A 13,698-nucleotide genomic window follows, 5' to 3' on the forward strand; every position below is an offset into this window, starting at 1 on the left:
TCACTGGTACTCACCACTTGACTTTGCAGGTCTGTATATTCCACTCCACAATATACTTATCATCTGAACAACTATATAGGCAGCCATTATCTTGATGCCACTGTATGCAATTGACTCTGTTTTCATGTCCACCATTCTGCAAATTAAAGAAAAATATTTTAAGTGATCTTATATAATATGATGAATCCTAGAGTGATGTCCTAACAGTGATCCAAAATCTTGAGCCTTAACCTAATGAAGACTTAACCTACATCTAGCCAGTTTAGTTTAACAGTATCAAAAACGAAATGAACCAGCTAGCACTTCATTAAAATGTTAACTTTCAGGCTGAAGAGATGGCTTAACAGCTAAGGTGCAAAGCCAAAGGACCCAGATTTGATTCCCCAGTAAGCCATATGCACAAAGTGGTGAATGGATCTAGAGTTCCTTTGCAGTGGCATTCATTCTCATTCATTCTCTCTCTCTCAAATAAATAAATAATTTTAAAATGAATGTTAACTTTCGAGCTAGGCATGGTACCACATGCCTTTAATCCGAGCACTTTGGAAGACTGAGGTAGGGGGATCACTGTGACTTCGAGGCCAGTCTGAGACCAGAGTGAATTAATTCCAGGTCAGTCTGGGCTACAGTGAAACCCTATCTCAAAATAAAGGGGGGGGGGGAAGGAGGGCTGGAGAGATAGATTAGTGGTTAAGGTGCTTTCCTGTGAAGCCTAAGGACTCAGGATCGACTCTCCAAGCCCCACATTAGCTGAAAGCACAAGGTGACAAGCACACTAGGTGAAATAGGAACACGAAGTCAGGGCTGGAGAGATGGCTTAGTGGTTAAGCGCTTGCCTGTGAAGCCTAAGGACCCCGGTTCGAGGCTCGGTTCCCCAGGTCCCATGTTAGCCAGATGCACAAGGGGGCGCACGCGTCTGGAGTTCGTTGGCAGTGGCTGGAAGCCCTGGCTCGCCCCTTCTCTCTCTCTCTCCCTCTATCTGTCTTTCTCTCTGTGTCTGTCACTCTCAAATAAATAAATTTAAAAAATCTTTAAAAAAAAAAAAACACGAAGTCACACATGTGCACAAGGTGGCACATACATATGGAGTTTGAATGCAGTGGATGGAGGCCCTAGCGTGCCAATTCATTTTCTCTCTCTCTCTCCCTCTCTCTGTAAGGCCTGGTATTAGTGGCACATGCCTGTAATCCCAGCACTTGGGAAGCAGAGGCAGAAGGATCCCTATGAGTTCAAGGCCACCCTGAGTGAGATGACATAGTGAATTCCAGGTCAGCCAGGCCTAGAGCAAGACCCTACATTGACAAAAAAAATTTAAGAAAAGTTAACTTTCTTTTCTTTGGAGGAAAACCTACTTCGACATCCTAAGCTCAATAGTACTAGCCCTTGGGCTGGAGAAATGGTTCAGCAATTAAGGTGCTTGCCTGAAAAGCCTAACTACCCTAGTTTGATTCCCTAGTATCCATGTAAATCCAGATGCACAAACTGACACATGCATCTGGAGTTCATTTGCAGAGGTTAGAGGCCCTGGCATGACCATTCCTGTCTCTGTTTACAAATAAATAAAATATTTTTGAAAAAGAGTACTAGGTCTAAAAGTCATGTGAGAGGCTGGAGAGATGACTTAGCAGTTATGGAGCTTGCCAGCAAAACCAAAGGACACAGGTTCAACTCACTAATGCCCATGTAAGCCAGATGCAAGAGTCCATGCATCTGGAGTTCATTTGCAGTGGCTGGAGGCCCTGGCGCATCCATTGTCTGTCTGTCTGTCTCTGTTTCCCTGACTATTTCTGTATCTCACTCAAATAATAAATAAATAAAAATAGAATATTAGAAGTGATTTGCTTTGGACAAGGATGCCAACATGATATGAGCAGTGCTGAACACCACGGAATGTAATTTCAACCTTTATGGGGAAAGAGGAGAGTTCTTGAGTCACGGCTCACATGTAACCCTGGCTGGCATGGAATACACTATGCAGAACAGTACAAGCTATACTTCCAGCAATCTTCCTGCTTGTCTCCTAAATGCTGGGGTGATAGGCATGCACCAAAAAGACCCAAGCAAAATAAACTCAAGGTAAAGTTAGTTACAGATATTCTCTGCTGGGGGCTGAAGGTATAGATCACTGGTTAAGGTGCTTGTCTGAAAAGCCATTAATGACCCAGGTTTGATTCCCCAGTATCTACATGAAAGTTGGCCGAGGCTACAGTGGAATCCAGCCTCAAAAACGCAAAAAGAAAAAACAAAAAACTGGAAACAAACCTAAAAAGAAATTACTGTTTCTTCAGGTAAGTAACATGTGCTACTGTTGAGAACCACACCATATTATAAAGTGCTTGTTTTGTTTGCCAACTATAATGGTGGTAACAGCCCACCAAGGACGACCCTCAGCTTAGAGAAGACAAACAACAGGAGAGATCTCTTTTGCTACACTTTATTTTCATAGTTGTGTATGATTTTTATAATCTTTAATGTAGATAATTTAACAAAAAAAGTTAAAAATTTTTCACCTCATTAACTAGGGTCATTATTGTTGTTGCTTCAATAGGATATTGTGGGGTAGCAATAACACTGACATATAGAAATTATACTTCCACTGCTGTAAAAAAAAAACTTCTACAAATTATTTTATTATGTGTTCTCTGACTACCTAATTACAGGTCATGATGTGGGGAAATCTATGTAAGGAAAAAAGTCATTCTTTCACGGCAGGAAAACTTGGAACTCTCAAATGTGCATGTAATAGCTGTGTGGTGAAAGGATGATCCCATGGATGGGAGTTTATTCAGGAAGTCATTAGAAGTAAGTATTGATATAGTGTCAAGTGACAGAGATATTAGGATACAGAGAAATGAACAGACTGAAGTCATCTGTATGTATGAAGGAAACAATGAACACCATTAAGGGCATGGTGGTGCACACCTTTAATCTCAGCACTCGGGAGGCAGAGGTAGGAAGATCACCCTGAGTCTGAGGTCACCCTGAGACTACATAGTGAACTGCAGGTCAGCCTGGGCTAGAGTGAAAACCTACCAGGAAAAAACAAAGAAGAGTGGATCTCTCTTGGCAATAGTTAAGACATAAATAATTCCATTTTGAACTTCAATGTAGTCTCAAATTATCTACAGGTAAGTGTTATTTAAAACTTAAAAAGTATTCTTTCCCGGGGCTGGAGAAATGGCTTAGCAGTTAAGCACTTGCCAGATCCTAATACACCCTAAGGACTTGTCTCACTACCTTAGAGATACTTGCTCAACCATGTTTATTTCTGCTCTATTCACAAAAGCTAGGAAAGGAACCAGGCTCAATGTCCCTCGGCTTATGAGTGGATATCGAAGATGTGGCACATTTACACAATGGAGTTCTACTCAGCGGTAAAGAAAAAGGAAGTTAAGAAATTTGCAGGAAAATGGATGGATCTGGAAAAGATCATAGTGAGTGAGGTAACCCAGGCCCAGAAAACTAAGCATCACATGTTCTCTCATGTGGATCCTAGCTGCAAATGACTGGACTTCTGTGTGAGTAGGAAGAAAACTCAGTAGCAGAGGCCAGTAAGCTAGAAAGGAGATATAAAGGGAATGGGGGGGGGGGGACCTAATAAGATAATATTGTATATACATAAGTAGAGCAGATTAATGGAGGTGAAAAGTGAGGTTAGGGGAAGAGATTGAGTAAGGAAAGGTGGCTAATCAAAACCTAAGAGGATATAAATAAGTCATATGGAAACCTACTTTTGAACAATGGAATGCACAGGAGCCTTAGATTGTTACTAGAAAATTTTCAGTGCCAGGGATGGGATACCTTCCAGTGAGTTGTTGGCCAGGGAGGTCCCTGATGCCACCAAAACATTATAGGCCATTTCCAAGGCCCTTGGTTTCCCACCAGAAATAGATGGTAAGACCCTATTACTGAAGACTCCATACACTTGGGCTGCAAGGTCACTGAGAAACCACTGCTGGAGCTGAGCTGAAAACCTCCTCCATGTAGACAAGCTGACAGAAAGCTGGAAAAAGCATGCAGTTCAATGGGAGAGAGAGAAATCACCAGTGAGGATAGCCAACAGTGGACACAGCAAGTCTTAAATTTTACCATCCAGGCCAAATGAACCAATGGGTGCAATAGTGGCACATCTGTCATGGTGGAAACCAACTGCCCTCTAATTGGACTGGAGGCCCTCTCCATGGGGGGGAATACATCCCTGATAATGAAAACTTAAAACAGGGGTAGTCACAAACCCTAGGGATGTAACATCTGCTGCTATCTGGCTAAATGTATATACTACGCTCACCAAACTGCCCAGAAAGCACTTCTCTTAATGTTCCTACCCATATATTAATGCTGCTCTCACTTGGTTTGAGAACCTTCTCCTCTAAGATAGCAGCGACCTTGGGATGTCTCAGAAGGCATCATGGTGCTGAGAAGATATGACAGGAGCGCTCAGCACTGCAATATCTCAATCACACCTTCCAAGGCTCAGGGTCCATTGAGGAAGAGGTGGTGGAAAGAATGTAAGAGCCAAAGGAAAGGTAGGACTCCTTACAATGTGCTCCTCCAGACACAAAATGGCCTGGATATCCATGACCTCACAGTGGCTGACACTACCTACATAAGACCATCATAACAGGAAGAAAAGATCATGACACAAAAATAAGAGACTGACTGAGAGGGGAAGGGCATATGATGGAGAGTGGAGTTTCAAAGGGGAAAGTGGGGGAAGGGAGGGGATTACCGTAGGATATTGTTTATAATTATGGAAGTTGTCAATAAAAATTAATATATAAAAAATAAATAATAATAATTCCATTTTGAACTTCAATATAGTCTGAAATTACCTATGGGTAAATGTTATTTAAAACTTAAAAAACTTATTCTTTCCCAGGGCTGGAGAGATGGCTTAACAGTTAAGCAATTGCCTTAGAAGCCTAAGAACCCCAGGACCCACGTAAGCCAGATGCACAAGGTGGCACATGCATCTGGAGTTCATTTGCAGTGGCTAAAGATCCTGGCATGCCCATTCTTCTCTATCTGCCTCTTATTCTCCCTGTCACTCTCAATAAATAAAAAAAATAAGAATATTTTTTAAAAAAAAATTTTTGTATTTTATTATGATTTCTCCATCGGGTTTATTTTTGTTTTTTCCAGGTAGGGTCTCATTGTAGCATAGGCTGCTTTCAAACTCATAGTGATCCTTCTACCTCGGTCTCTCTAGTGCTGGGATTAAAGTCTTGTGTCATCACACCTAGCGATTCTGATACTCTTGTGTGTGTTCTCACATATTGTGCATGTTGAGGCCAGAGAGTACTGCTTTATGTAGCATCCATCTAATGAACAAATCACACTATAACAGATACTGCCCAAGGCCAGCCTACATTTTTAGTCTGCAATGCTGAGACTGGGATTCTGCAGCCCACAGTTCTGCCTTGACAGCTGGAGCTAATATGGGGTGCCAACAAGAGACACAGCAAGAGGGAGAATTGCTTTTTCTTGTCCCTTGTTTACATCACCCCAAAAGCCAGCTTCTCATAATGCCAACTGCCTCCAGCAGCAGCGGAAACCAATAATCTTCCTAACCCTGGGGGAATAGTTTCATTTCTTCAGAAAGGTAATACAGAAGATGAAGCTGAGTGTGGTGGCGCACACCTTTAATCCCAGCACTTGGTATACAGAGGTAGGAGCATCGCCATGAGTTCGAGGCCACCCTGGAACTACATAGTGAATTCCAGGTCAGCCAGGGCTAGAGACCCTCCCTCAAAAAGCAAACACATAAAAATAAACAAAATACGTGAATTCACTTACTATTAATTTACTGTGCAATTCTCCTTTCACTGTGCTGTACAATAAAATGCTACCCACTGCTGTTCCAAGAGCCAACAAGTCAGCCTGGTCACTTGTTCCCGTCGCTTCCGATTTCCTTTTTTTCCTCTGGTGACTTTCCTGGAAAAATATAAAAGGTACTTCAATTCAGTATTTCAACACGCGAAACACAGACTTGTGCATACACTCACACAAGTGTCACTAGTACATAAACACCATCTATCACCGCCTAGGAAGGTGGCAGTAAACCAGACAACTGGGCATGTTCTTGGTACTCTCATGCTACCTCTACTTCTGCAGAGCCAGCAGCTCCTCCTAACAGGTCCCAGGAAGCCTGCACTGGCCAAGCACAGATCCCCACAGCCACACCCCAACAACCAACTCCTCCCTTCCTCTCCCTCAACCTCTAACCACTAGTGCTCAAAAGGAACTCAAACATCTTCATGTCCATAAACGGGAGACAAGCTTTAACTACTAGCGCACCTCAGAGCAGGTGCTCCAGCGGCAGGTAAAGGGAGATGTGAGTTTTGGCTCCCCACTTCTCATGACTTAAAGACACAAGTTTCCATGAATAACAAACTCCACAAGACTCCTTCAGTTTATTTTGAATGGGATGCTCATAGGTCATGTCTGTCCATCAAAAATAACCAGTGGGCCAGGCACGGTGGCACACACCTTTAATTCCAGCCTGGGACTACAAAGTGAGTTCCAGGTCAGCTTGTACTACAGAAGAAATTAAAAAAGAGAAAGAGAGAGAGAAGGAGCTGGGAGATGGCTCACTATAAAGTGCTTATAAACATGAGGACCTGCATTCATATCCTCAGCACTCACATGAAAGATGGTGTGAGGCACATGCCTGTAAAACCCAATGGCAAGACGGCAGACAGGCTAACAAGCTGGACTAGCTGAACAGGTGATCTCTGGGTTCAGTAAGGAACCTATCTCAAAACATTGGGTGGAGAATAACTGAGGGAGACACCAAACACTGACCTTTGGCCTCAACATGCACAATATGTGAGAACACACACAAGAGTATCAGAATTGCTAGGTGTGATGACACAAGACTTTAATCCCAGCACTAGAGACACCGAGGTAGAAGGATCACTATGAGTTTGAAAGCAGCCTATGCTACAATGAGACCCTACCTGGAAAAAACAAAAATAAACCCAATGGAGAAATTATAATAAAATACAAAAAAAAAAAATGCCTGGAGTCAGAACACTGACACTGTTGCATTAAGAATGTGCTAGGGGCCAGGTGTCGTGGTACACGCCTTGAATTCAAAGCCAGTTCCAGGTCAGTCTGAGCTAGAGTGAGACCCTACCTTGAAAAACCAAAAAGAATGTGCTAGGGGAAGCCAGGCGTGGTAGTGTACATCTTTAATCCCAGCACTCAGGAGGCAGAGTTAGGACTGCTATGAGTTTGAGGCCACCCCAAGAATACATAGTGAATTCCAGGTCAGCCTGGGCTAGAACAAAACCCTACCTTGAAAAAACAATAAATAAATAAAATGAGAGGGGGGTGCTGGAAAGAAGACTCAGTAGTTAAAGGCACTTGCTTGCAAAGTCAGACAGCTAGGTTCAATTCTCAAGTATCCACATAAACTCAGATGCATGAAATGGCACTTGTATCTGGAGCCAATTTGCAGTGGCAGAGGGTCCTGGCTTGCCCATGCTATTTTTTCTTTTTAAGATTTATTTTATTGATAGATTGGAGACAGAGAGAGTAAGAATGGCCACACCAGGCCCTGTAACCACTGCAAACGAACTCCAGACACATGTGCCACCATGTGCATTTGGCTTAGGTGGGACCTAAAGAATCGAACCTGGGTCCTTTGGCTTTGCAGGCAAACACCTTAAACCCTAAGCCATCTTTCCAGCCCTTTTTATCTTTTTCACAAATAAAAATGCATTTTAAAAATATTTTGGGGACTGGACCTCGGTTTGGATCCCCAGGACACACGTAAGCCAGATGCATAAGGGGGTGCATGGACCTGGAGTTTGTTTGCAGTAGCTGGAGGCCCTGGAGTGCCCATTCTCTCTCTCCCTCTCGCTGCCTCTTTCTCTCTCTCTCAAATAAAGAAAGTAAGTTTAGTAAAAAAATAAATATTATGAAACTGGAGAGCTGACTTAGCTGTTAAGGTGCTTGCCTGCAAAGTCTAAGGACCCAGATTCGATTCCCCAGTACCCACATAAGCCAGACGCCACAAGGTGGTACATGCATCTGGAACTCATCTGCAGTGGCTAGAGGCCCTAGCAGGCCCATTCTCTCTCTCTCCCTCAAATAAATAAATAAAATGTTTTTATTTATTTGCAAACAAAGAGAGGAGAAAGACAAAATGAGTATGCCAGCGCCTCCAGCCCCTGCAAACGAAATGCATGCACCACTGTGTGCATCTGGCTTTAGCTGGAAGTGGGGAACCAAACCCAGAAGGTTAAGCTTTGCAGGCAAGCACCTTAATCACTAAGCTCTCTCTCTAGCCCTTAACATTTTTTTAATGTGCTAGTCCTACCATCAGTTCCATGAATGATCCCAAAGGACAAATGCAGTTTCTTCAAAATGTAATAAACCCAAAACAACTTCAACAATAAAGGACAGTGTGGGGTTGGGGAGATGGCTCAGAAGTTTAAAGATACATGTTCACAAAACCTATGAGCCCAGAGGTTCAAGTCCTCAGTACCCACAGAAAGACAGAATCACAAAGTGGCACACGTGTCTGCAATTGGGTTTGCAGTGGCAGTGGCAAGAAGCCTTGGTATGCCCATTCTCTCTCTCTCTCTGTCATAAATGAAGACAGTCCCGCCTCCTTAGCATAGTAGGGAGGGCATCCATCAGCCACATGAATGAAGACAGGACGGCCAAGGGTGCTATACTACCTGCAGTAGCATACAGGGTGAACATTTCTCATGGGAAGTTTCTAAGTTTGGGGGCTACTCAGGGACACACAAAAAGCAAAGTGAGCTGGGTGTGGTGGTGCACAACTTTAATCCCAGCACTCAGGAGGATCACTGTAAATTCAAGGTCAGCCTAAGGCTACATAGTGAATTCCAGGTCAGCCTGGGCTACAGAGACTCTACCTTAAAAAAAAAAAAAAGAGTGAATGTTAATATTCTACACACAGCATTTCATTTATTAGTGGCTTTTACAAGCGTGCAGAAAGAGGAAACAAAGTTTTAATCAATCTCGCCCACAGAATTTCCAAAATCTACCATCTACCAAGTATTTTATGTGCTCAGTCCCCAAGTAAAAAGAGTTGCAGAGAAGCAAAGAACAGGGAAGAGAATATATCACGTTCCTGACACAAGGAGGACAGGAAGCAGGAGAACACTTACTGAGTTCCCACCCAATGCACTCATATAAAACCAGAATGTTAGGGTTCTCACCAAAGCAGCACTATGAAACAGGAACTGAGGTTCCATGGCAATATACACCAACATAATTTGGGGATGTTCTTGTAATTGTCTTATGAACTCAAAAGAATTTAAATCCAGAAACCAAAGCATAAGGTTTAGAGATCCTCCCCAATCCCTCAAGGTAGGGTCTCACTCTAGCCCAGGCTGACCTGGAATTCATTATGTAGTCTCAGGGTAGCCTTAACTCATGAAAATCCTCTTACCTCTGCTTCCTCGGTGCTGGGATTAAAGGCAAACACACCCGGCTTGAGATTTGATTACTGACAGAATTTGTGTAGAAGGATGGAATTCGGAGCTCATGATCAAGATGACAAGTGGGGGTAAGCCCAGGCTACAGAGAACTCTGGCCCATGAGAAGGCAGAAAGGAATAAAACACCTGAATGTAAATATTCTAAAATCCAAAACTCTCTGAATTCTCAAGTACTTCTAGTCCCAAACATTTCAGACTAAAGATAATCTTTAAGTACTGCCTTACCAAATATCTCTTCTATGTCAGGAGTGGTAATGTATACCTACACGGTCAGGACTTGGGAGGTACAGGTAGGAGGATGAAGAGGCCAACCTCTGCTACATAACAAGTTTGAGGCCCTCCTGTGCAACCACAAACCTATCTTTAAAAAACAAAAAAAATCCCAGCCGGGCGTGGTGGCGCACGCCTTTAAGCCCAGCACACGGGAGGCAGAGGTAGGAGGATCACCATGAATTCGAGGCCACCCTGAGATTCCACAGTGAATTCCAGGTCAGCCTGGGCTACAGTGAGACCCTACCTCGAAAAAAAATCCTCAGGGCTGGCAACATTGCTCAGTGGCTAAGGTACTTGCCTACAAAGCCTAATGAGCAAGGTTTGAGTCCCTAGTACCTATGTAAAGCTAGATGCACAAAGTGACACATGCATCTAGAGTTCATCTGCAGTAGCTGGAGGCCTTGGTATGCCCATTCTGTCTCTTCTCTCTGCAAATAAATTAATTTGACTTTAAAACCTCAGCAAAGCGTGGTGGTATATACCTTCATTCGATCCCAGCACTCGGAGGCAGAGGTAGGAGGTTCACCATGAGTTCATGGCCAACCTAAGACTACATAGTGAATTCCAGGTCAGCCTGGGCTAGAGGGAGACCCTACCTGGGCAGAGGCCAGGCAAGGAATCTCTTCTCAGAGCCAGATCCCACCTCTAAGGCTGAGGGGCAAGGAAACCACTGTGAGCTCAAGGCCAGCCTGGGCTACACGGTGAGACTTGTTTCCAGAAAGACAAGAGTGCTGAGGAAGACTGCTCAGCGAGCAAAGCACTTTCTACACAAGTGGAAGGCCCCAAGTGTGGATCCCCAAACCCATATAAAACCAGGCTTGGTAGCCCAAGCACCTGTAATTCCAGCACTCTGAAGGCAAGACAGGAGACAAAGACCTTTATCAACCAAAATGGAATACCAAGGCCCACAGCAAGCTTTTCCTCTGACCTCAACACTGCACCTTGAGAACACAAGCAGAGGGAGGGAGGGCAAGGGGTGATTTGGATCTGTTACCTCTGAGAGCAACCAGGAAGTATTTCTAAATCTCCTTTCCTAGGTCAAATTATCCAAAACTACTCTGAATGCTTATCTTTACTACAGATCCAAATTTGCATGAAAACTCACTTTTCAGCCAGGTGTGGTGGCACATGCCTTTAATCCCAGCACTTGGAAGGCAGAGGTAGGAGGATAGCAGTGAGTTCAAGGCCAACCTGAGACATGAATTCCAGGTCAGCCTGAGCTAGAGTGAAACCCTACCTCACAAAACTAAACAAATTATTTTAAATTTGCTTTAAAAAGCACAAGAAAACTGAAATTAGCTTAATCTCAGCTTTCGGGAGGCAAAGGTAGGAAGATCGCCATGAGTTCGAGGCCACCCTGAGAGTACATAGTGAATTCCAGACCAGCCTGGACTAGAATGAGACCCTACTTTGAAAAAAACCAAAAACATAAAAACAAAAATAAAACATTGCAGTTATCTTGCTTCATTGGCAGAGTATGATCACTATAAATTTTGTCTATCCTTGCACAGCAAGTGGCCAACTGCAAAACCAAGTGCAGCATACTCTTATGAACTGACTTACATTGGGAATCCAGAACTGAATGTCTGTGTACAGCCCGAACACTCCTAATGCACACAGTTAAACTCTACTGACTGCTTAGGTGTCAGGTTCTACTACAATAATCATACTTACTTGCCTTACTTTTTTTTGCGAGGTAGGGTCTCAGTCTAGCCCAGGCTGATCTGGTATTCACTATGTAGTCTCAGGGTAGCCTCGAACTCATGGCAATCTTCCTACCCTCTTCTCTCAAGTGCTGGGATTACAGGCATGCACCACCATCATGCCCAGCTTACCTCTCTTAATTTTGATCCTAAAAAGTCTGGAAGTTACATACAAGGCTAACAAAATGCTGGGACTACAGGCTTCATAAAATGAGACTGGACCCCCCAAAAATGAAAAAACCAGCCAGGGGCCAGTGGTACACACCTTTAATCCCAGCCTTTGGCAGGCTTAGGTAGGAGGATCACTGTGAGTTCCAGGCCAGCCGGAAACTACATAGTGACTTCCAAGACAGCCTGGGCTAGGGTGAGACTATCTGGGGGAAGGAATGGAAGGGTTAGTAAGATGAGAGCACCGTAGAACTTAAGCAGCCAGGGACATAACCCAGGGACCTGGGAGCAGAAGCAAGCAGCTGCTACAAATGACAATACCATCAGGACAAAAACAACCTTTTAATTCTACACCTTAAAGCATGTGTGAGTTTGTTTTAACAAAAGAAAACCACCTCTTTCTCATTTTATATGCTCCAAGAGGTCACGTGTCCAAAATGATAACTAGATGTCTCTACAGTCGTCCAGCTCTCAGGTCTGCGACTGAGTTCAAGGGTAACAGCAGAATGGTGCTGTCCTACGAGTCACAGTACCTTGACCCCAGAGGCTGCAATCACGTTACTAGTGATTAAGGCTTTGGTTAAGTCATTTACCTTCCTTAGCTCTGACTCTGAATGTGTTGTTATCAGCTTTTCAGCTTTATTTCTATTTTGGTGGTGCTGGGGACTGAACCCAGGGCCTGTCCTGTGCTAAGCAAGTAAACTAGACCCCCAGACCTCAGTCATTTCTTTATAAAGTAATTTCAGAGCACTTCATACTTATGAATTAAAATGACAGCATATGGATAAAAGGAAAGTGAAACCTATGAACTTGTTTGAGTGAGTGACGTGGGTGGGGGGGGGGTGATGGGGACTAAACCATGGACACACTACATGCTAAGCACATGCTCTTCAACTATACCACACACCCACCATAACATATTTTTCTAAATATTTGAGAGAGAATGAGAATGGGCTCACCAGGGCCTCCAGCCACTGAACTCCACATCCATGTGCCACCTTGTGCATCTGGCTTACATGGGTCCTGGGGAATCAAACCTGCATCTTCTGGCTCTGTAGGCAAGCACCTTAATCACTAAGCCATTTCTCCACAACATGTTTTTTAAAAGAAGCCCAATTCTTACTTTTCAATAAAGCCTCCCAAATTAAACTGAATGTCAAGAGAGACTGAGTTGAGTCATGGTTATGAAATCAAACACAATTTTATTTCTATTGTATCACAGTGGAATATGCAACCTACACTACAACTTTCAGGCTGGGGAGATGGCACAGCCATTAAAGACCCTTGCCTGCAAAGCCTGCTGTCCTGAGTTCAATTCCCCAGTATTTACAGAAAGCCAAATGCACAAAATGGGACATGCATCTGCAGTTCGCACACACTGGTAAGAGGCCCTGGGGCACCTGTATTCATTCATTCACTCTCTCACTCTCTTTGCTCACAAATAAAAAAAAAAAAAATTTGAAATGAACTACAACTTTTAAACTCGGGTTTCATTTCTGATTGGAAGTCAGCAGGAAAGCTAGATGGAAGACAAGTTTTAACCAAACTAATATTAACCAGAGCTGTGTTTAGAGACAGACATGAGTTGTGGTCCTGGCTCCATGTTTGCTCACTTTACTCACATCTACCATTATCCAAACAGTAGTATTTCACACCTATAGGAGTCACACCACAAACTATTCTGAGTGTCCTCTGCATTATGAAATATATTGCCAGGGCTTGGGAGATGGCTCAGCATTTAAAGACACTTGCTTACAAAGCTTGACAGCCTAGGTTCAATTCCCCAGTACTCACACAGCCAGATGTTCTGACATGCACATTTTCTCTCATATAAAATCAAGCACACACACACCTCTCTATATATCCCTTCACGGCTACTCTGTGAACTAGGTACTGTAATCCTCAATGAAGACGAAACAATTACTGCTAAGCAAAGGCTGTACTCAGACAGGCAGTACAGCCAGGGCACATGCATCTACCTATCACTACTGTGTATTTCTCTCATCACTACTACTACCCCTTCATGAGACTGTTAAATTACAAAGAAAACAACTAAGCCAGGCATGATGGTGCATG

At 43.5% G+C, this 13,698-nt stretch overlaps 1 protein-coding gene across 1 annotated transcript in view; it reads right to left on the reverse strand.

The window, feature by feature from the left end:
* Wdr43 (WD repeat domain 43) overlaps positions 1-13,698 on the reverse strand; it is a 56,290-nt gene that overhangs the window by 40,822 nt on the left and 1,770 nt on the right. The window contains exons 2-3 of the mRNA XM_045150856.1: positions 5,797-5,934; positions 15-136 (exon numbers count right to left, since the gene is read on the reverse strand). Coding sequence (XP_045006791.1) covers positions 15-136; positions 5,797-5,934 — 260 coding nt within the window. The remainder of the gene's footprint in view (positions 1-14; positions 137-5,796; positions 5,935-13,698) is intronic.

Source organism: Jaculus jaculus, chromosome 5, assembly GCF_020740685.1.
Source record: "Jaculus jaculus isolate mJacJac1 chromosome 5, mJacJac1.mat.Y.cur, whole genome shotgun sequence".
Classification (NCBI taxonomy): domain Eukaryota; kingdom Metazoa; phylum Chordata; class Mammalia; order Rodentia; family Dipodidae; genus Jaculus; species Jaculus jaculus.